Source organism: Neltuma alba, unplaced genomic scaffold, assembly GCF_004799145.2.
Source record: "Neltuma alba isolate B1F8T4 unplaced genomic scaffold, ASM479914v2 tig00011698_pilon, whole genome shotgun sequence".
Lineage (NCBI taxonomy): Eukaryota > Viridiplantae > Streptophyta > Magnoliopsida > Fabales > Fabaceae > Neltuma > Neltuma alba.
The window spans coordinates 601,955-627,559 of NW_021636335.1; the positions used below are offsets into that span (position 1 = coordinate 601,955).

General features: G+C 31.9%; 1 protein-coding gene across 1 annotated transcript; it reads left to right on the forward strand.

Moving 5' to 3' along the window:
• The first annotated feature begins 19,587 nt into the window (after nt 1–19,587).
• Nucleotides 19,588–23,285, forward strand: LOC114716914 (protein DETOXIFICATION 14). The gene is made up of 7 exons (XM_028901977.1): nt 19,588–19,972; nt 20,865–21,409; nt 21,492–21,578; nt 21,667–21,723; nt 21,837–22,075; nt 22,179–22,384; nt 22,827–23,285. The coding sequence occupies exons 1-7, from the start codon at nt 19,718–19,720 to the stop codon at nt 22,887–22,889; spliced, it is 1,452 nt and encodes a 483-aa protein (XP_028757810.1). The 5' UTR covers nt 19,588–19,717; the 3' UTR covers nt 22,890–23,285.
• The last annotated feature ends 2,320 nt before the right edge of the window (nt 23,286–25,605 follow it).

Consider the following 25,605-nt stretch of genomic DNA (forward strand, 5'->3'; position numbering starts at 1 on the left):
GGAGTAAACAAATTATGATTTTAAAATAATTTTACGATATATAAAATTAGTAGATAAAAAGAGTTTTGTCCTGGTTTGAGTGAAAACACTTTTTAAAGTGATTTTAGATAATCCTAAACACCAAGACCAAAGTAATTCCCCTAAACTTCATTTTTTCTATCTAAGATGTGCAAGTCACCTTGTAAGCCACACAACCATCAGTCGTTCTCCCACCAATTCATTACTTACTTTTTAATCATGGTTGGAGAAATGAACCAAAAAGCTCTTAACCACAAATATGAGAGGAACAAAGGATCAATGGGTTCTTCTTTCGAGGGAGAGGACATGCTTAGTATAGTCACATCAGACACTCAACGAAGACTATTGTGAAATTGTTTTATAAGATTTTAATCTACTTTACCTTTAATATTTATTAATTTTGTCCTCAAGTAATCTCTGTAGTGATTGCATATGCTAAGGACTTACTATCAATGGGTAATTCAAACATACATGATTAATAAGAGTATTTGAGAAAGGACATTATCTATTTACTACAAATAACTTAACTAACTTTCTTAAACTCACCAAATTATTCGATTAGATCTTATATTAAGGACTGGAGGTAGTATGTATATCATATATGATCTCCTTAGCAATGTACTACCTTTGGTTCTTAATATAAGAGCTAGTTTGACTATTAATTTGATTTTAAATATAAGAGCTCAATCCATTTTGTCTTTCATATTTATCTATTTTTTTTAAAAATAGTTCTTGCAATAGTTGTACATGTTAATCATTTGACCAAATAATAGTTCTAGCTAATACATATTATTTGTAAGGTATTTTAAGAAAGATAACACATATTTATTACAAATAACTTATTCAACAAATTTGTTTACTCTACTGGCTCTTATATTAAGGACCAGAAATAATATTGTATAATGTATGTTTATGTTTCAATTACTGTCGGCTGTTGATTGTGGTTTTACATTTTGACTCAGCCATGTATAAATTGCTAATTATATATATATATATATATATATATATATATAAGATCCTCATATGTCTTTCCCCTTCTAGTTTTTTTTCAAAGAATAATTCCTAATGGTTCCGTGGAAATTAAATCACTTCAGGGGACCATTTCGCATGTCTTTCTCCTTCTACTTTTTCCAAAGAAAGAAATCATGCTTAGCTTTTGTGGTCTACGAGGATCAAGGCCCTCCGAGGACCTGACTTTGGGTCGAAGAGGACGACACGTGGCGCCGTCTGCGAATCAAACTGATGTCTATGTCTATTATTATTATTATTTTTTTTTACCATCAAAGAGCATGACTCCCTCATGAAATTAAAAATCAAATTGTTGGTTTCTGACTAGATTGATTGTCATTATATATAAATATATATATATATATATTTCATGGAAACAAACATTTTACTTTTTATTCTTTCTTATGTGCCAAAGCCTTTGTTTTCTTTTCCTAACATAGAGTGATTGAATCTTTGTACGTTAAAGAGGACCCCAGATGGAAGGAAAAAAATGAGAAATATTTTAAGATTATCTGGATAGATCATTATTATGTGCATAAGTGATGAAATTTAAATGTCGAATAATTTGTTTAAGTGATGATGGCGGCCAGTATCGTTTATGTCAAGTGGAGTTGATAAAAATTTAAATGTTACATTATATTATCTGGTTTAATGGATGAGAAGATCTAGAGACAAAACAATTACAATAAAGATACTATTATGCCCTTATTAAATCTAAAATTTTTCCTCTGTTTATAAAATAAAATAGTTACATTATTGATGGAGCGATATCTTATTAGTTTTCCATTTATTTTCAGGGTTTATTTTGAATTATTTGAAATTATCATCATTTTATGATTTATTTGGATTTATCAGTATTTTAGGATTTTTCATTATTAGAATATAGCTTATAGTTACTTTTCTCTCCCGGCTTTCCTTCTCTACTTCTCTTTTCTCTCTAATTTCTTTCTTGTCCTTTCTCGTTCTACTTCAATTTTAATATCAGTGTCTCAATCTTGTCCCTTGTTTTATGGATTTCAACATTTTTCACCTACATGATTCTTATATAATTCTATTTTTTTATAACATAATTCTATTATTTATTATAAATATTTTTTATATTAATTCTTTATTCAAAAAAATTATCAGACTAACTTTATTCGCAAAAATGGCCTTTAACACTGGTTTTTTTTTTTTTTTTTACCAGAACACTGGTTTTTATACTAGGACAGATACAGCCAGGATAGAAAATCATTATCTTATATAGTTTGCGTCACAACTAGGGGTGTAAATGGTCGTAATTTTTGTTTTTTGGAAATAATTATGATCTGTAATCTCGTCATTACAAATACCCAAAATCAGCTAAAACATTTTTAATCGAGAAAGGGTACATGAACGGAGTTTTGTTGAACTTTTTTCCATGCATGCACACAATTGGTCATAATTAATAGTTTTCACTTACACAATACTATAATATAAATATATATTATTTATTATAAATTATTTAATTAATATATTCATGCCTTTTTCAAAAGACTTTATTGGACTAAATTTATTGTCTAATCTTATCATAAATTTTAGCATCGATTTAAATATTTCTAATAATATAATACCAAAAACTAAATTTTATTATAGGATATGCGAATATGATTACTTTATGTTCATTACTTTTTTTACACGCCAGACGTACGAAAAGAACAATTCAGCTTTGTTTTAATTTTGAGAATCAAGGTTCTTGCCATCATTTTCATATCATTACCTAATTAAGCCTCTTTAATTAATGAATTAATTAATTGGTAAAAAATAAACTTTATTAAGACAAATGCCATAAAATATGGAACCACGTTCACACTATAGTAAACACCTGGATAGCATACTATCATAGTACAAAAAAGTAAAGCATTTTTAAATGGACGTAACAAATAGATCTACATTTTAATATAATTAACATCGTGCCACATACTAATTAAAAAAAATACTTCTAGATCATAGCAGCAATAGTTCATCAAAATAATAAGCTTGTTTCCTGTTGTTTTAATTTGATTTCAGTTTCATTGAAAAAAAACAAAAGAAACAAGGGTTGTCAGATAAGCATGGCCATAAAGTCATGTGCATGCAAAAACGTGATAAGGCATGATCATAAAGTTTTAAGGGGAAATATGCTGAAGGATCAATATGAAAAGCTAATTTTGCTTAAATACATCAAAATTATGAATTTATTGTACAACCCCGGAAATAAGGGAGCGTAGAAGGAGGAAATTGAAGAGCATTTTAGTTCTTTTTTCTTTTTGTAATTTTATTTTGTGTAAAGTCAAAGCATTCTCAAGTCACTTTGGCTTTAAAACTAATTTCTATTAGGTTGAGAACGTTAAGATTAAAGCTCTCTCATACACTTCTTGGAATTTAAACTTGTGTTTTCTTATAATGAGGTGAGACAGCTTATCATTTTAATCAACAGCTTATTGGTTGTAATTTTTTTTATTGTAAAGGACCAAAGTATTTTAAAATAGTTTTAGAAATTATAGTTTTTCACTTAATTAGTTTCTGAATAAAAAATAATTTGAAAATACATATAATTTCACCTTATTTTTAATTATGTATATTTTTTCTTTATCTGATTTTTTGGGAGAACTGCTATAAAGTCCTAAGAAATAAAATTGCTAAAAAGTCTAATAACAAGTTAGCAATATGTAATGACAAATTTGAATTCAAAAAATAACAACATGTTTCAATTACTCGCTTCTTCTAATTGAAACTTTTTAATAATATTTTTTAAAGATTTTATAGTAATTTTTTCCTTTTTTGGACACCGTTTTGGGTTTAACCTGGGATCCGTACGTCCCTGCATTGATGGATTGATTGCAATATATACTGTCTCCTTTATCACATCAATCATAAATTATTTCTTATATATATTGTCAAATAATTTTAATTTTCAATTATGCATGTTCTACTAACAAAGCGAGAGATCCAAAATAGTAAATAGCATTCTAAAAATAAAGCATTTTAGATCTTAAAATTAACGGAAATAATACAATTCATATTCTGGTGGGGTTTTCCTTTTCTGAAAGTGAGATAATGATGAAACCAAAGCAAAATAATTATGTGATAAAAGTAATTTTTGCTCTAGAAGTTTTCGCAAAAAAAATACTTCAAGAAATTTTTTTTAGAACAATGTTATCTCAGAAATTAAAAAATCATAACAGTATTGCTCTGCCCTAACAGATTCAAAAGGTCAATGTTTTTTGACCACCCTATGGTTTGGTAGCATGCCCATGTGGCATTCAGCTCACTTTTTTTTTTTTTCACAACTTGCTGCAAAAAATTTAAAAAAAAAAATATTGTAGAAACTCTCTCCTCTCTTGGACATGCTTCTGCTCCGAACTCTTGTGATACCTAGTTCAATCTCTCCCTCTCCCTCTGAAATTCTCAGGCCTCTCCCCTCCTGTGTTCCACCACCCATACTTGGTATGTTGCCATCTTTTCTCTCTTTTTCTTGCCTTCTCCACCTTTGCCAATCACCGATCTCTATCGTCATTAACTCCAACGAACCACTTCCACTTGGTTCATCTTTGCTGCCACTCGCAATGACAATCAAAGCCCCTTTAGCACTGAGACTCAAAGTTGTGAGCATTTTCTCCCTCCCCATCGCTGGATCTCTACGAACCTAACAACCCCTCTACCATTGGAAGTTGAAGTCAAAGAAGATGAGAGGAGGCGTCGACAATAGTGGAGAGACCTCCCAGTTCTTCTTCTTTACCCTACTATTTACATCCTCTGTCAGCGAGGATGGTGGATTTTGCAGGAAATGGTGGATTAAGTTCATGATATCCGCGGCGACGTTAGTGGTGTTCGTGTACTAGAAAACGCAGAGGGAGGTAAAGAAAAAGAGGGAAGCAAGTTGAGGCCAAAAATTTTTTAGGGAGGTAAAGAAAGAGGAGGAAGCGCGCTTTTAATTGAGTTGAGCTTGCAAAGGGAAAAATTTTAATTCCTTGCTCGAAAGTTCTGAGTGGTCAGAAATTTCTAGAATATAACTTCATAATTGACAAACCTATGTTTCACATGCATTTCATATCTCTTTGGATGGTTTTTGTCATTATTTTGGTCCTTAATTGCATTATTTGAGTATAATTCATATTAGAATGTTTTATCTTGAACTAGGGCATAATAGGGGCAAAATTATCATAATTGTGATTAATTGATCTTTAGGACAATTAATGCTACCTTATTTTTAAATTTTGATTGCAGGTTTTGGGAGAATTAAAAATAAAAATAAAAAAAAGAAAAAAAATTAAAATAAATAAATAAATAAATAAAAAGAAAAAATAATAAAAAGGGCCACAGTAGTAAAACGGTGCGTTTTACTACCTACCCTAAACTTATCATCACTGTCTTCATTCAGCAAACAGAGAGCAGTGGGAGGACAGCGTGAGCAAGAATGAAGGACCAAAGGATTGCGATAGAGGAGACTAGAGGAACTCGATGGCAAAAGCACGATCTTGAGCCATTCTCTCCTATTACAACCATCTTCATCTCTGCTAAATCTTCTTGGTAGCAGAGAGATAGTGGCATAGATGAGTAGGGTAGAGAGACAGAACGAAGGACCAGAGTCGACAGCGTGAGGAAGAACCAGAGAGACTCACAGGAAATCACACCTACACTCCTCCATTCTCATTCTCGCCAATCCAAACCATTGCTTCACCATCATCTTCTTCTTTTCCATCTCCCCTCAATTTCTTCATCAAATTGTCACCCACCTTCTACCATTACTATCACCACATCTCTCTCTCTCTCTCTCAACCATAACCATAGGTGACCATCTCTGTTCCTTTCATGACCGCCAACGACCTCCATTCCATTCACTATCATCTTAGAGAGGTGACAGAGGAAGAGGGGAATCGCCAGCTTCACCATTCCATTTAATCCAGCATCGTCTTCATCAACCCTCTCGGCCTCCTTCATATTTCACTTGAATCCGTCCCTTCAGCTCAACTTGCATGGTTGCTTGGTGCTTCATACGAGTTGTATCTAAATCGGGTTCCATGAGTAGCCAAGTTCATTGCCTCTTGGAGATGAAGCAGTGGCTGGAGTTCTAGAAGCTAATAGGGGAATTAATTTAATTCAATTCATTTTCTCTGATCTAAATTTGGATTCTCTGGTTGCAGAATGGTGCTGTGTAATGTTAGAGACTGAGATTTCAATTGATTATCTCTGTTGAATTGAGCACTTGTGATTGTGATTGAATTTTGTAGCTTAAATGTTACGTTCTTGTATTCCCTTTTGTGAGTTTATTGATATTGTACTGTTTTGCACGTTAGCAACGATGATACAATTGATTTAAGCTTGCTTTTGAGTGTCTCATTTGAACATTCGATTAATGCCTCACTTGAGCATTATTCTTTAAAAGGAACGAGCTAATTGATTTAATCACAGTTGCACTCTAAGTGGTTTTAAATAGTAACTTAAGAGGTGCTTACTAACTACAGTAGTAGGAGTAATCACTAATTATAATTGCTAGACCCAAACGGTGTTTTGGGATTTTCCATTAAGACTTAGTGTGTTGTTTTTAACTCCCAAAATATTTTGAACAATTAATCCATTTCCAAGAAGCATTCATCTCATACATTTTATCATATCCATTCCCATTCATTTTTATAAAAGAAAATATAAAAAAATAGTAGTTTAGATTTATTCTATTACATCTTTAATAGTTAGTAAAGTAAAATTAATTTTCAAAACCCAAAACCTTTTTGGCCTATCAATTTATTATTTTAAATACTTAGTTTACTTAGGATTTCTTTAGAGGCCTCCTAAAGTAAATATGACCTGGATCGTGTACTGTATTATATTAATTCGGTTAATTTTTGAAATAGACCTAAGGCAACCAATGGTTAGTTCTTCAATAATCTCTGGAAATTTTTTTTGAGTTTTTCTTCATATTTGCTACTTGGATTTTATTAGGATTTCATGTTTGTTTGTTGTTTCTGGGAAAAATTTGGATATCATAATCTTTGTTGATGTTTTTGTTGATTTTAATGAAGTTTATAACAAAAGTGGAAGGAGATCAGAAACTGGAAGCACAATCATGGGGAAGAAAGATTTTCTTCTTCTTCTTCTTCTTTTTTTTTATTGAAATGAGGGATGGTCGTCGGCGAAGAGGTGCTTGCCAGTGAAGGAGAAGATGATAGTTAGGGACGATGGATTTTGGGATTTTTTGACTAAAAAAGGTGGTTTTTCCATTCCATCTCCATATTACACATGTACTTGCTAGTTGGACATTCTTCAGCTAGCTACCTGCCAGCGTTGCATTTTGGAGTGACACCCTGTCACTTAACGGAAAACATTAGGGATCGATCCATTCGAGGTGATATTACTCCAATTTTTCAATTTTTAGGACACTCTTGCTCCAAAAAAGAAAAAAACTTTCTGGCGATCTGTGCTCTTTTATGAAAACTTTTGGAGCAACAATAACCTTTATCTCAATAATTATTGTTAACCTCTGTTGGGAATTTAATATATCCGATTAAATTTCCTTGTCCCTCCATGCTATGACATAAAATAATTAATGGATAAATTAAAGCAACAGAAAAAAGCAAAGTGATGAAGTTTTGATACATGACCATTTCCTTAACTGGAATTTACTTAGTTCAGCCAAAAAAATTCGAGTAATGATAATAACTAAACCAGCCTATAGAATAATAAGGAAACAATTATTTGAACCCTAGAATTAACATCTTATTCAAGTATTGTTTCCTTTATATTAGTGTGTTATGGCTAGATCCCTCGGGTTCTCAAGTTTGAGTCTCATAAGAGATACCTATGGTGGGAGGGGCAATCACGAATCCCACACCGGATTAGTCATTTATTTGGATAATTGGCACTAGAATTTAGGATAAGCATCGGATACCAAATAATAGGAGAAAAAGAAAAAGATTTGTGTGTTGTGGCTCAAAGAGAGGAATAGCAAGCTGTGTGGAATAGAGGATCCATTGTTGTATCATGAAGAAAAGACTCGTTGGATCATATAGTGCCGACATATTGTTAGATTAGAGATTTAGTGGGAATCGTCTTGTTGTGCACCTTATGTCCTAAGTATTAAGCACTTTAGTCTATTTTTTCTGTTAGGGTTGATTTCTGCTTTAATAGTGGTCCAATGCTATCTCCAAAATCTTTACTTACCATGTCGAGGACAAAGAAAGAGGTACACCTCAATCTCCACTTATTGAACCATTTCTTTTTTTTAACAAAAAAATTATATGGACGGAAGATACTCCCACAGAAACTCTCTGCCTCTCATTATTCTCAATTATTTCACGCTTTCCAAATGCATGGTTTCTAAGGTTCATTTGTTGATATGTTACTTTCTTCCCTTTTGTCAATGTCCCTTAATTATATATCTTTTCATCATTGATCAGGAAACCATGTTTTTATATAAAAATACTCCTTCCGATTTTAAATATATGAGTTAGTTGAAGAGTACTTTTTGATCCTAAATGTGTTACTCCCTCTCATCCTTAATGCAAGAGCTGCTTAATCAATTTGGACAGATTAAAAAAATCAAGTAAATTAATTATGACAAATGTAATGTGATCTTGGTTTGCATTGTCAATCATGATAGTTTCTAATGCAAATGATTAAAGTGGATCTTGCAGAGAAACCAACACATATTTATTATAAGTAATTAACTTAATTAATTTTTTTAATATTTGTAAATTAGTTATCTAACTCTTACGTTTAGGATCAGAGGATGTGGACCTCTCATGTGGATTCCAATCTCCTTAATAATATTTAGCCGTTTTTTCCTTTCTTGTCGTTAAGTGGCCAGGTGTTTCCAGTTTGCACAGTTACAAACTTCTTCGACCATAATCCACATCTTCAAATTCCGCTATTATTGTACGAAGCTTTCCTTGCCACGAATGCTCCCAAATATTGCGATGTTTGATTGGAAACCATATATTGTTAGGTGATGTGTATCATAGTTAGTAGGAAGGAAAAAGGATAACTACACACACACCTATATGATTACCTTTTATAGCTCATTATTGGGCCAACCTCCTTCCCATCACCTTGTATCACTTTACTGAGTGCTCTGTGAATCTCTAGTGAAATGAGAGTAGATAGAGAAGGGAAAAAGATTGACCACCTTAATAAAACTATTTTGTAGGATCCCTGAGGATATTGTATTTGATTAATTCCTCCAATTGTAAATCCCAAAACCCGTTTGATGCGGTTAATATGGGTATACTACGAATTTTGCAATCTTAGACATCATGACTAGCTAGGTATTTGTTTGTTAGTGACGATTCTGTGTCTGTTAAACTCGCACTCGTTTATATTCTTGATTTTGATGCTTATTTATACAATAAATTTTTGTTCTTCGGCCTAAAGCTCATATCATGTCTAGCTAACCGGGGAAGAACTCAATATACTTTCACACACTTTCATTTTTTGTGCAATTTTCAGTTTGATTGAGCTAATTATTCGCTGCTACAGATTTACCCATATTTGACACTTAATGCTTGATGGTTAAAAGAAAAATCGTCAAATATGATGAGAGGAAGTTGGGGCAAATTTATATTTGACTATTATTATGGTAACCATCAAGTATATTTAACCAATATTTGATGGTCTAATAAAACAATCCTCGAATAGGATTGCAAGTTCCAGTTATTTGTTTAATTTTTTTTTAATTTACATATTGTAATTATTTTTGTATGGAAGTTACACTTGAAATGATTCATGCGTGAATGCTTGGTTGTTGGGTTGCATTTTCTAGTTATTGAAATGAAGCTACGAAAATACAGTGGTTTTGTGGATAGGGTTACTATATTTGGTCCTCTACCCAGTTCGCTTGTAATTAAAATAATGCATGATAATATTCTTCAAATTGAATAAGCGAATTGGATAATTACGACTAGTTGATATATGATATTAACTTTGTGTCCGAGAATAACAAAATTTTTAGTCCCCGAAAATTTCCTCAATTATAGATTTGATATTGAAGATTAAATCTTATTAATCAAGCAGTTTGATGGTCATATAAAATTACACTATATGTGTATATCTATAATTATATGTGGATATGTTTGATAAAAATTCATTAATTTGATCAATCTTTTCGAAGTTAAGAATTGGCTTTCTGCTAATACTGTTGTTCTTGTGATTAATTGTGATTACTATATTGTTGTGTTACAAGCGGACACTAAGTTCAAGAAATATTTGTTTTTAAGCTATTATGTTGCCGAATATTTTACAAGTGAAATGGTACATGATTGAAAAAAATTTATTTCAATTAGTAATGGTATATGGTTTGGGTTAATCATTACTAATACCTAGCCACCACTACTGACTGGTTTGTATTGTTAATTAATTAATTAGCAATACATTAGGTTTGTTCACTTGTGACTGAGTTTAATTCAGGAAGCAAGTAGCTTGTGACTCATTGACTCATTCCCTATATTTCTCTATCTCTCCAAATATCAATCAGTCATTAATAACTCCCTTTTATATGGTTCATGCGAGATGGAGAATGAATGGGTAGTGTCTACCAGTCACCTATATAAGAAGTACTGGGATGGACTAGGAGATTTCATTAGGTATCCAGTTAGGCATGTCAAAGAAACCACTATAATTATTTACCCTTATGCAAAGTGTGATCTTCCGGAGCTAGTTCCTCCATCCACTTGTGAGGATCATTTAGATCAAGATTATGGAAACAATAAAAGTTATAATCGTTAATGAATAAAGTATGATGAGATAGGCAATGTGGTTAATAGTAGCTAGGCTTGACGTAAGTTGTGGATCACCTAACTTCGATACAAGTACAAATAAGGCAGACTATCTTGAAAATATGACCAAAACAACTAAAGGAAAATTGGAGGATTGTTCATAATGTTTAAGAGATTGAAAACTGATGTGTAGAAGCCTTCGAATGGTGGGCGTATTGAATTCACAATTGTTTGCAATGTTGGGATTTCACAAGTTGAAAGCAAGAAATGGATAAAGAGACATGAGCTCCACAAAATTGCTTTCACTTGTAAAAGAAATAGTACCGAAAGAGAACAAGCTTTCAAGCCGAGTGTATGAAGCAAAATAGATATTATGTCATACTGACCTAAGCTACGAGAAGTTACATAATTGTTCTAACGATTGCATTAAAAAAAAAAAAAGTTACATGCTTATCCCAATGAGTACATGTTATGTAAGGAAAAAAACATGAATCATTAACTAATAAGTCTCCTAAGTATATATAAAAGCCTCACACTATGAAGAGAATAGGAAAAGTCTAAAGAAGGTATTATAGTTATTTCCCATTTAGGCGCATGTGTAGCAATTTAGAATATTAAAAAAAAAATTAAGGTGACATGTAAATGAAGAGATTATAAATGGCATTATTCAGTATTCTACTGATTCTTCTAAATGGAAGAACTTTAACTTTGACTACCTTGAATTTGACCCAAAAAAAAAAAAGATAAGAACCTACGTCTTGTATTATCTACTAATAAGAGGCAATTAAAACACTCTAGGAACAATTTTCATTGATCAAAAGTCAATTCAAAAGGCAGAAATTAGTAACTAGACACTAGTATGGTTAATTCTGACCCCTTGTGCTCATATGATGGGAATTCTCTCGTCATATTATTGTTGCTTTTTCTTATTTTTCTCTTTTCTCATTTAATTCTCGATTCAAATATTTTCCATTATTTTTTACTCTTCTTCTGAATCAAATTAATTAAAATAATTAAATCTGTTGCCTCCATGTGATTATTTTTATTACAAAGATTGACCCTGTCTATTCGTATATAGGAATGAGCCGATCGATCACTTATAATTATCCTTTGCGATTCTCCCACGATCTCCCAAGGTTTCTTAGACTTAGCATCATGTTTAAAATTCCATTTCCTTCGTCATGAAGCGTTTTGTGTATCATGACGCATCTTCCAGAAGGTGTGTGGAGTGGAGAATCCATTATCATGGAGAAATAATAATGACTATTAGGATCGTTGAGACATGATAGTTGGAGATAACTAATTAGTGGGAATCGTCTTGTGTTACACGTAATATAATGGCCTAATTTTAAGTACTGCATTCTACTTATTTAATTATTTTTGAGATGTTCAACTCGCACTTACTGGTGCCTATATTTAATATTATTCTTCATTCCTCATACTTATATTTCATCCTTTGAGATTAATCTACCACGTCCTCCCATGGGTTCTAAAACTTAGTATCACCTTTAAAATTATATTTCCTCAAATTTGTATCAAATCATGCAGACATTTTTTCGGGCTGATACACGACAAGAATAAAATCTTTAAAGAACAAGTTTTTAGCACACGTTATTAGCAGGAGAATAATAATATGGGACCACAAATAGGACAATATATTCTACTAAAAACAGGGGAAATTTTTCGAATATTCTATTTGAAGCGGGAGACTCACTAGAATGAGGAGGCATACATGAGGACATATTGGTTTATTGGAAAGAAATAATTGAGGAAAAAAAATTGGCCACCGTCAAAAATAGATTTTGTAGGTTCCTTGGATTGCAAGCGTTTGTGTTTGGATTAGTGGTAGGAAGAAATTTTTTTGAATAAAACTGATTTACAACAATTGCTTACTAGATACTCCTTTAAATAGCTTATGACTAAATCAACATTTGTCAAAAAACATATTTTAACATTATTAAGACGTGTGTTTGGATATTTTTAGGAAAACCATTTTTATCATATATATAATTGATTATAAATTCAGCCCAAAAGAGTAAATTCTCGAATTGTGAGTCCTAGGAATTTTACAATCTTTCCATAACTTTAAATTTGTTGATTAGTATCGATTCTTTCCGTGTTAAACTCGCACACATTTTGTGAATATCCTGGACTCATGATGCTTATATTTGTCCTTTGAGAATGTCCCCAGGGTTCTTAGAGTCAATTTCACATGTAAAATTCCAAAATTCCTTTATCATGAAGAATGTTGCGTATATATTGTGACGCATATCTGGGAAGAGAGCTGTGTGGAGTAGAGAATCCATTATCATGAAGAAAATACTCTTTAATGTAATTTGGACCGTTGTGACATGATGATTGGAGATAACTCATTAGTGGGAATCGTCTTGTTGTGCACATAGTGGCTGAATATTAAATACTATCTCTAATTTTTAATATAAAAACTGATTAACTAATTTGAACAGCTTAAAGAAATGTATTAAGTTAGTTATTTGTAATAAATATGTATTATTTTTTCTAGAATACATTTGCTAATCATATGTATTAGTTAGAATTTTTATTTAATAGAATCTTTAGCATGTACAATTACAACAAAAACTACTTGTTCACAAGCTAAGAAAATGAAAGGTGAATTGCTGCAAGTTTTAATAAAGGATGTCTTTAATGTTGAGTCCCAGCCTGGATGCATAGCTTCTAATTTCTATGTGAGAGAACTAACTTGTCTCCCACTCACCAACTTTAGAAAACCAAAGAGATTCCTTTCCCACCATGGCCAAGCCTAAGTTGAAGGGAGCTCAGTGTTGAAGTCAAGACCCCTTAATTGGCGTACTGCCTATTTCATTGAAGTATTTGTTTTTTTGTTCTGTAGTAAGCCCAGAGTTGTTCATTTAGGCCCAATAGTCCTTTTAACTGTGTGTTAACTAAGGCCCAATTCAACGTTACTCAGATAGCTAGTGGCACAAAATTATTTGTTACCTCATCATGTGGCGTAATCTTCCATCCATTTGTGGGCCTTGGGCTTGACTAACACACTTAGGAGTACTTAGATCTTTAGTTGCTTTAGAACTTTTAGTTATTTAAAGAAAATTTTTGTACATGTAACCCCATAAATTTTTTAAACAAGGCTATGATAAAAATTAGAAAACATTAAACCTTGATATACATACAAAAAATTTAAAGAAAGTTGTCCACAAAAGTTACATATATAGTGGACAAAATGAGATTTCAATTTGAGTAAAGTTCAAATAAACTAAAAAAGAAAGCTGATTCAGATTTTTTTTTTTCCTTTTTCATTTGGCAAGCTTATTGCTTACAGTCGGGGATTAAATCTTGGTAAATGCCCACCAAAAGGTGGCTTGAAACTAGAAAAGAGTAAAAAAGCAACAACTAGCAAAACGGAAAACTAACAGTAAAAAATATTTATAAAAAAAAAAAAACAGGTGCGACGACATCCTACATCATCGATCCCACTCTATCCCATAACTAAATAATGTATGTTTTAATATTTAATTTAATTTTTTATCCATTATATTTTTGTCTTAAAAAAGCATTTTTGACCTTTACAACTTTAAAATTTATAATAAAATCAATATTAAGAAAAATCACAAGAGTTAAATGACATCAAATATTTACCGTTGCTTTAAAGTTTCTAAAAAATCTATATTAGAAAGCAGGACACATAAATTTTTTCATTTTATAAAATTGATCCTTTTATTAAAAAAAAAATGTGAGGTTTAAAGTGGGGAAAAAAAACCCACTATGTAGTCTCACGTAAACAATTTGATCGTTAAAAAGTCTCATGATAAGTTAGCAGCATGGAATGACAAATTTTAATATAGTAAATGATGACAAGTCCATACTGCTTATTTGTTGTGGGAGTTTTTAGTGATTAGATTACTTAATTTTTCCTTTCAAATTGGATTAGGCCTAACTCTAAGCTTTGCAACAAAGGCCCACATAAGAGATGAGGCTTAAAATTGGGGATAATCATATACCACTCTATTATTATTTATAGGTTACCTGTAAAAAAAAAATACATATGTTTCTAAATATAAGTCACTTATAAGGTAATTAATGAGCTTTTTTTAATTTTATCCTTATTGACTTAATAAAAGCAACGAGAAATATAGTAAATCGATGAGAGGAAATATAAAATATATTTTAATATCCTTTCTTTAATAATAGTAAATGTGTAAAAAATTATCAATATAATATATTTCTTAATTTGCATGTTGGTAGTATAAATAACTTATAAATAGAAACAACAAAGACATCAACTAAAAAAACCAACAAAAATCAACAAGGCCTGTCATGAAAAGAGGCCCTTTTTTTTTTCCCAATACAGAGACCTTTTTTTAATGTATAAACAGAAACAGAAATTTATCTGTGGCCTAACTTCTCATGTTCACATTGTGGGCCATTTTTCCGAAGATGAAAGACCATAATCTCAACACAGCCCAATTGGCTTTACGCTCATTAAGGATTCCAACAATATTAAAAGTGAACACAAGCAAAAGAAGCATAGATTAACGAGAAAATCCATTTTAAAGGCAGTCATAATGCCCAAATTCAAAATTATGTCTCTAAATCTAACAAATCCTAATCAGTGATTTGGACCAAAATAGATTTTTAAAATGTTTCTTTTGCCAACTAGATTTTTAAAATGTTGGGTATATTATAAGGGTGGACTGAGAGGCCCATCCCAATGAATAGCAACAAGATAAGAAATCTATCATGTGTCTCATCTTGTCTTAGTGTTGTAGCAGTCCCAATGAGGATGAGACGGGATCAAGATGTCCCTTTTTTTTTGGGTCATGTGGTTGGACTTATTGCATTAGATTTTGGTTGTTTTTTAGTTCTTTGGGCATAATCCTTTGGAAAAATTGCAAATAAAGACCCCTTGAATATGTAAAATTGTGATTTAGGACTCTAAATCTGGAAAATAGGGAATGAGGACCTAGTCTCACTTTTGCAAATATGAAATGTGAGTGAAATGTCTGAAATGCCTCTCAGCCAAATGATAAGTTGACTATGAGAAATGACAAGTTCACTTTAGCGAATGGCAATTTCAATAAACCAAATCATAATTTGGTTGAGGGTATGCCAAATGACGAGTTGACTATGAGAAATAACAAATTCACTTTAGCAAATCACGACTTCAATACACCAAATCACAATTTGGCTGAGGGGCATTTTAGACATTTCACCCACATTTTATATTTGCAAAAGTGAGACTAAGTCCTTATTTGTTATTTTTCAAATTTAGAGTCCCAAATCATAATTTTATATATTCGCGACTCTTTATTTGCAATTTTCCCTAACCCTTTTGAAAGTATCTTTTTGTCTTCTCTTTTATTTCTTTAGGGTTTAGGGTTTAGTAACATAATAATTGTAAAATTTATTTTCACCATTCCAAAAATCTTAAGCAAGTATACAAGCTCTAAATAAATAATAACCATTTAACTACATATGTGTTGTCTGGGAAAGCTATAAAAATAAACATTTTGTATTACACATATCTTGAATATTTTTTGTTTTTAACATTTAATAATTATAATATGATGAAAAATTTTAAAAAAATATTACTACCAAGACAAGACGACCCTGTCCTTTCTTTTATTGTCTCATTCTGAAAAATTTCAGGACAAGTTTATCCCAACACTAATTAGATTTTATATTAAGAATGGGAGGAGTATACATGTTTGTGTGAAAAAATTTTTCTCATAAAACATAAAAGATTCTTATTTTAAGTGAACTAATTTTTCTCAGCTCTTTGGCATATAAACCGGTTAAGAAAAATATGGCATGGTTCATTTGCATGCTATCAATATTCCCGTGTCTTTGGCATAAGCTAGGTTTTTATTTTCCTTAATTAATTTATTCCAGTAATTAATGAGAATAATTTACTTGTATTGGCTCTTCTTATAAATGATAATCATACATCCAATTGTGCCTTTTGCATCATATATGTTCATGAATACTAGTATAATGACAAGCTGTTCCTCACATAAAAATCAAAGATGAAGCTATCAATTCCTCAATTTGTTTGTGTCGTCTGAGAAACATACTCAGTGATGTTGATAAGGTTCTAAAGATGATCTGTCCATACATAAAGCTTTAATTTTGAGGAGACTTAATGGAGAAAATGAATGTGAAGGACGTCATAATTGTGTGCCAAATGTTTGGGAAAATATTAAGTTGTTTATGTCCACTAAATCAAGTTCACAAGTAAATTTACAAATACCCGTATACGCATTTTAACAAAACTAATAATAATATAGCTTTAAAAAAGAAAACTTGTTTTTTTTTTGTCATACAATTGTATCAAGGAGGGCATTGCTGGTTACATAACTTGTTGACTAAATGATTTTGGTAAATTTGTTCCTTTTTTTTTTCCCAAAAAAGCCCGACTGTCATTAAAAAACAAAGAGAGAAAGAGGGATAGAATAATAGAATATTTAATTTTGATTTTGTAGTTTATGTGAATAATAAATTAATTGTGGTCATGTTGGTTTTAATTCCTGCGCAGGCCCAAACAAATATCTTCGAATTGAAGTTGCTTTTTACTTGCGGGAAGTAAATTTGAGCCATCCAAACCTGATCCCAAACAACAGACTCATTCAGTTAAAGAAAATATAGGATCACTTATTGGCATACTGCAAAACGAAGAAGCCATCCATTGGTCAATCGGTTTGTGCCGTCAAGAAAACAAATTCTCAATGATATGGATTAGGTTCTGAAGAATCCTGTCCATAAAAGCTTTAGACAAGAGTTGGTGGAGAAGATGAATGTTAGCCATGCATGCCGTGATTGTGAAGTTACCTCATCCATTTCTTATCTCATTTATGGCATCTTAGTTATCCTGCTTCCGGTTTAAATATAAAAACTAAATATAATAAAGGATTTACCTTGGTTTTAAATTTAAGACCTCGACCCCCTCATCCGTGAGTTTAGCTGTTGAAGGGCTGGACAAGGTCATTAAATTAAAAGAAGTGAATTCAATTCTTAAAGCCGCTGCAATGTAGTTGAGGGAGGTAAAACATGAAATTTGGAGCTAATTCCCACATACCCGGCCAATGACCCAAGGCAAAGCACATTGAGGTTATGTCCAAAAGGGCTTTTGGTGTGTGACCAACAGGCAACTTGATGGTGTGGCTGAATAAACTTCCTACCCTTGTAGGTGAACCCAACGCTTTACCTTAATTTTTTTTCACAAAAAAGGATACAAGACATCAATTCATCTTGCCTCCAAAATTTATAAGTTGCTACTTAAAGTATCTCTATTAATTGTATGTGTTAAGGGGCTCCTAATTAAGAGGTAATTCTAATACGTGTTATTAAAGTGGCTAGTTTAGAAAAATCAAAGCATATTTATTATAAATAATTAATTTAAACCAATTTTATTAACAATTGTAAATTATTTATCTAGCTCTTATATTAATAATTGAATGTAGTATGTTATGTTGTAGTAAATCAAAATGCTATATATGAATGCTGAATCACTATTAAGAGCGACCCAAAAAAAACCAAAAAAAAAAACCGGAAGAAAAGAAAAAAGATTTACCAAGAATCTCACAAAATTTTTAAATACTGCTGCATTCAAATTTGAATTTTGTACAGGTAATACAATATATTATTTTGCAAATAAAATTAAAATACATATATATATGTTGTTACTTCCAGTCACTATTATAAGTCATTTTTAGTTAATTTACATATATAAATAAAAAAAGTTAAAAATATTAAATTTATCATAAAATTTAATTAATTTGTAATATTATTTTTATTAACTACACTAAATTACAGCATCATATTAATTTTTATTTTCCACCATCACCTTTATTAAAAATGGACATATATGAGGAAAAAAATATTTTAATGCTCCTTGAAACTAAGAAAATAACTTACTGAAAGGACCAAGAATACTTGTCAATGCCTTATAATAAAAAATAGAAGGAAATTTTGCTACAAAATATACATATAGTACTGCCTCTAATTTTAAATATAAGAATTAATTGACTAATTTGAGTGGACTAAAAAAATAAGTTAAATTAGTTACTTGTAATAAATATGTATTATTTTTTCTAAAATATCTTTATTAATTATTATTATTAAAAAGACTCATTTGAAAAAATATATATAAATATAAAAGACAAAATATATTGAAATTTTATATTTATGATTAAAATAAAAATCAAACTACTAAAAAGGACGAGAGGTACTATCATTTTTGCACAGGAAAAATGATTGGAAAGAGAAAAGAAAAGAAAAGTACATAGCGTGGTAACAAACGTGTGTAAAACAATGTCCGATTTGGAGACGATGACGCGTGCTTCCGTCTCTAGAAGGATCGGAACGATTTGATTTTGATTTTGCTGTGGATCACGCACCATCAAGGAATTAGGGGACGTCGGAGCCCCGTGACAGTCGACATTAACGGCTTCTGACTATATTGCCGCTATTAGAAGAGTGTGTTTGGATTGGTATTGGGTAAAACTGACTTTTAATTTAATTGATTTTTGTAACTGAAATTAAAATAAAAATCAGTTAGTATAATGTAATTTATATTTGGATTGATGCTTATAAAAAATAAGTTAGAAAAATTAAAAGTTGTTTAGATGATTAAATAGAAAAATGAGTTCAGTTATAAAAATTTATAAGAAAACATGAAACTACAGTTTGAAATGAAAAAGTTATATTTTTCTTTATTGAGTCTAATTAAGATTAAAAGTTAGAAGTTGGTTGGGCTTTTAGCTCTATCCAAACAACTATTTGGTTTTAAATAAGTCGCAAACTTACCTCTTTCCCTAAACTTTTACTGTTGGAAACTGTAATCCAAACATAGCTTTAAGTTGTCAAAGCTTTCTTGTTTCTACTTTAATCCCACGTGAACAAGGGCACAGCAAATCTCCGGAAGCTTTTATCTTTGAAATAAGAACTTATTGCGTCTGTGACCGTGAGCGTGCCAGTCGTAGAGAGAAAAAATGGATCATGGGGGTCTCTTGGGGAAAAATTGGGAGTTGAAGAGAGAGGACCGTGGGTTAGGCTTAACATGGGTTGTGTTTGGTCAAGAAGTGAAAGATGTAAGCTACCTAGCCGGCCCTATGGTGGCTGTGAATTGGTCACTCTTCTTTCTGCAAATTATTTCATTGATGATGGTGGGTCATTTGGGCAAGCTTGCTCTCTCAAGTACTGCGATTGCCATCTCTCTCTGTGCTGTCTCTGGGTTCAGCGTTATTGTAAGTCACTCTCCATTCTCATTTTTCTCTTAAGGCAAATGATCATCCATTTGCTTTTGAAATGAGAGTAACAGTTCCATGCAGCCTATTTGAAAGAGTTCCTCTCTCTGTTTTTTTCCCCCCCTTGACAAAAGAAAGAGTTTCTCATTGAAGTGTGCAAAAGTATATAGTAAACGAAGGAAGCTATGCAGAAGAATAAAGGCGGCAATTTTCTCTTCGATTGAGCTTACATCTATTTCAATATGTCATTTATGATATATTTTTTTTCCCCCGATAAAAATGTCGTGTGTGATGTACGTATAATGGCTGTGAGATTCTCTCTTGCCATTTGAAAGGAGAGAGAGAAAAAAGGGTATAAGTGGGTGGGTCTACCACATGATGATTCTTTAACGTTGATTTATGGAAAGTAGAACTACTTTTTGAAGGTAACAGGAGATAGGAGAGAACTAGCAGCTGGGTCTGTATAATGAAGTTTAGAATCACCTGCTATTTTGATCAGTTCTGCCATAATCTTTTCCTCTCACCGGGGGATAAAAATGAACAAAGGAAAACTCTATCTGAGAACTAATTACATAACTTTTGCCCCATGGAATGCGTGGAGATAATAATATACAAGTATTTCAAAAATTGTGCCCATATTTCTGGCATTTAAACCCTATTAAAATATGTACAAAATATTAAAGGAAAAAATGCAAAGTTGCAAAGGGCCTGATAAAGTACTTGAACTTTGAAGAAAGATTAAAGAAATAGAAAGAAAAACAAACAGGCTACACAAAGACCATGAGGAGTCACATTGTTTATGACTTATAAATATGTTTTTTTTTTTTGTAAATTTTATAATTCTTTATCATATTAATATTGGTGGCATTTGTATTCTGTACACATCAAACAGTATGGACTATCATGTGCACTGGAAACTCTATGTGGGCAAGCCTATGGAGCTCAGCAATATCGAAAATTTGGTGTTCAGATTCACACTGCTATCTTCTGTCTTACTTTATCTTGCCTCCCTCTGTGTCTTTTGTGGATGTTCTTGGGCAAGCTGCTTGTCTTCATTGGTCAAGATCCTTTGATTTCACATGAAGCAGGCAAATTTGCAGTGTGCCTCATTCCTGCTCTCTTTGGTTATGCAACACTTCAGGCACTAATTCGATTCTTCATGATGCAGAGTTTGATCAGTCCACTTTTCGTAACTTCTTCGGTTACTCTTTGTTTCCACTTGGTTTTCTGTTGGGTACTAGTTTTTAAATTTGGAATTGGTTGCCTAGGAGCAGCTTTTGCTATTGGTGCTTCATATTGGCTGAATGTAATGTTGCTTGGATTATATATGAAATTCTCTAGTTCATGTGCAAACACCCGGGTTTCAATTTCCATGGAGCTTTTCCGAGGGATTAGAGAGTTCTTTAGCCTTGCTGTTCCTTCCGCTGCAATGGTTTGGTAACTTTCTTGCCCCCCAGAGCCTATCTTATGTTTTGTGTAACTTTGTATGTTTATTAAATATTGATGGGAAAAAATTCAGCTTTGAATGGTGGTCATTTGAGCTGCTCACCTTGATTTCCGGTCTTCTGCCAAATCCAGAGCTTGAAACTTCCATCTTATCCGTATGGTATATCTTTATTTCTCTGTGTTCCAGCTTTTAAAATCTAAGTAGAACTAGTCAGGTAATGATAAACGATGTTTATTTTCATGACCAGTGTATCAACAACCACAACAATCTTTACAATACCCGAAGCAATTGGCTCAGCAGCAAGGTTTGCTTCAGATAAAATTCATCAGTGTATAAATACACGTTCGTTTACAGAACTCTCCAGCAGTATATTAATGTAATTTTGTTTTTGGAATCTCTTGTGATTGGCATTTTCAGCACTAGAGTTTCAAATGCATTAGGAGCTGGAAGTCCACAAGTGGCACGCGTTGCTGTTTTTGCTGCTGTGTTTCTAGCTTCTTCTGGGGCTCTTTTGATGAGCTCGATCATGTTTGCTGGCAAAAATGTTTTAGGTTACGTTTTTAGCAATGAGGGGGATGTTGTGGACTATGTCAGAGATATGGTTCCTCTATTATGTCTCTCTGTTATAATGGACTCCTTAAATGGTACCCTTTCAGGTTGGCCCCCTCTATTCCTCTATACTATTCAATGGACATTGTTTTCTTTTATACTCTGAGATAAAGCTATACAACATGGAATTTGGCTCTTGTTTCAAAACAGGTATTGCTAGGGGAATTGGTTGGCAGCATCTAGGGGCATATGTGAACCTTGGATCTTACTATGTTCTTGGCATTCCAATAGCCGCAATGTTGGGTTTCTGGGTAGGCTTGAGAGCAAAAGGCCTTTGGATTGGAATAACGATTGGTTCAACATGCCAAGTGGTTCTGTTATCTATCATAATAAGCTGTACAGATTGGAAAAGGGAGGTTTGTTCTTCACCTTCAAGAGTACTATTTAATTACCTCTTCAAATTTGATGCCTTAGTTTTTATTTTTGAGCAACTTAAAGTTCATTTGAAATGCTGATGAGCTGATAACACTATGGCCCTATCTTCAATTGCCAAGTGATTTTGCTATCTATCACTCTAAGTTGTACAGATTTTTTTTCCCCCCTTGGGTGGGGGAAGAGGTTTGCTCTTCACTTTCAGGAGTACCATTTCAGTACATCTTGAAACTGGATGCATAATTTTTACTTTTGAGCAATCGAGAGTTCATTTAAAATGCTACTGGGCTGATAACTCATATAGCCCTATCTTCAATTTTTAATATTCGGTTGATAGTTCATGTACCAATCTTGCCAAGGTATGGATCAGTTCTGAGCATTTACTGTGTTGATATGTCCTTATTGCTGGAGACTCTGAATTTGCAGGCAAGAAATGCAAGGGAGAGGGTTCTTCACGGAAGATTGTCAGCAGAAAATGAGCCAATTTGAGCAATTAGGGCATTTTACTCAGAAGGTCTGAGCTTTTGGTGACTATTGGTAAAGCTTCTGTCTGTAATTTCAGAAACAAGGGATCAACTTGCGCTCTTATCAAGGAAGCAAATTTTTTGAGAATGAGTAGACTTACCTTTTAGAAACAACCACGGAAACAAGTGGTATCACTTGATCAAATGACATCACAGCCTCAAATTTTTGTCTGTTGGGTTTATAGTTAGTGTTCTATATGTGGCAGAATTTTTTTTTTGGTGCTATTTTTTTGCCAACATTTTTGTGCTAGCTTCTCTGTGCAAATATGTAAAATACCCGTATACAATATGTATTGACTTAAGCAACTTCACATAGCACACTCAATATTAGCTCGTGTTATTGATGTAAGTTTTCACCAGAGAATTGATATTATATTATTAATATATACGACTGAAATGGATACGAATGGAATTATGAAGAAGCTCAAAAGCTTCTCTATACAAATATGTAAAATACCCGAATACAATATGTATTAACTTGAGCAACTTTACATAGTACACTCAATATTGGCTTGTGTTATTGACACAAGTTTTTAACGAAGAATTGATATCAAATTATTAATAGATACAACTGAAATGAATAGGAATGGAATTATCAAGAAGCTCAAAAATAAATTTATTTTATTACTCTTCTAATCCTAAATATGAGACTCTTATACACACTAGGATAATGGTCTTATATTTAAGACCGGAGGAGTATTTGATTATGAAAATAACAATACAATACTCTTAAAAATAATAAATGACAAATCAGAGAGGTTAAGTTTCCAAATATTAAACAACGAATTCACTAGCTTATACTATTGTATCCAGCTTTTATACAACACGCCAAATAGAGCTTTACCATAATGCAAAAAAAAAAAAAATCATTAATTTCTTTTGCATTAAGATGTAAATTTGGTTTGAAAGTTTCCACTCAAGAATTCTGTATATCTGAAAGTATTTTTAGGTGTAAATTTAGAATCATAACAAAGTTATCCCTTACAATTAAAAAACTTAACGTTCACCGTTAAAATTATAACTTTGATCATTGATAATTTTAATAGCAAAGGACTAAGGGGCAATATTGCCTTTTTGACAGACTAATTACCACTAACAATCATAAACTTCAATTCTCCTCTGCCAGGTCAAAAACTTTTATTCAAAAATTAGTTAACAGGAAGATAAAAGGATCAGGCTTCTTCACGTATTCCTAATAAATAAAGTATGAAACGCTGATTCCAACACAATTTTGTATACGTGAGAGGAAGACTTAGTCTAGAATTACCCGAATATTGTTGGCAAAAAAACAAAATACCTGAATTGTCCAATAACCTTGCCTTCAAAGTTGTGAAGAAAAACTTGCCAAGAGCCAGCTGAAGAAATCGTGCATTATGTGTAATTTATACACTAATATTTTTTGCCAATAATTTATACACTAATATTTACATATTAATACATTTGCTTCTTAATATAAAAATTAGTTAATTAATTTGAGTAGATTAAAAAAATTAGTTAAGTTAGTTATTTGTAATAAATAAGTATTATCTTTCCTTTGCTAATAATATATATTAGTTAGAGGTCTAGAGCTACTATTTGATGAAACATTTATATTATGCAACTACTATAAGAACTATCTTTAAAAAAAAGATAAATATGAGAAACAATATAAATTTGGATCTTATATTTAAAACCCAATTGAATGTGAAACTATTTTTTATATTAAAGAACGGAGGTAATATTTCACCTACTTGTATAGTAATACTCCTCCTGTCCTTAATATAGGACTCAATCCTTGAGTTGGTTTTGGTCCTAAATATAAAACTCATTTCTCATATTTATCAATTTTCTCTAAATTACCCTTATAGATACTTTCTCAACTATAATCAAGTAGAAAAGGGAGATGATGTATTAAGAAAGATGATTATGGTGTTTTAGGAAAAATGTGTCGCTTTTCTTATAATTAACTAACTTACCTAACCTCCTTAATCCAATTAAATTAGTTAAATGGGTCTTATATTAAGGACCAAAGAAGTACCTTTTAATTTAAATATTATTTTTGTAGGGTTATGCGTAGATGTTTTTATTATTATTATTATTTTTATAAGGGTTAAGGGTAGCCATCAACTTTTTCCAAAAGTACATCTAACACCATATATTTTTCTCATGTGTAAATCCATCAATGCAAGTTGAAAATAGATGCAAAACTATCAAAACTGTTCAAATAACTTAATTGCCCACAATATTATTCTAAAAAGACCTAAATACCCCCAATTAATAAAAACACACTCTTCTTTGCACACTCGATTCATCCTCATCCTAAGAAACCTAGAAGACCAAGTTCCACTTTTAAACATAATCATCACAATCATCACGGTATGAAATAAATTAGATTCAAAATCAAAAAAAAATAAGAAAAGAGATCAAAACACTAACAATCTTCTTTCCTTCCTCCAATCCTCACTATCACTATTACAAGATAGAAGAATGGCAAACAAAAAGATAAAAGTAGGGCTATGCAAAAAACCCAAAACTTGGTCTGTCCAGTCTAACTTGCAACAACCCAATCCAACCCGATTAGGAAAAAAGCTGCCCGAAAAAAAAAGATTAGACCAATCAGGTCAGACTGAGTAACTAGGTAAGATTAGGTTCAAGACTGATGCTTCAAACCATTTGGTCTGGCCCGATCTAGGTAGATTTTT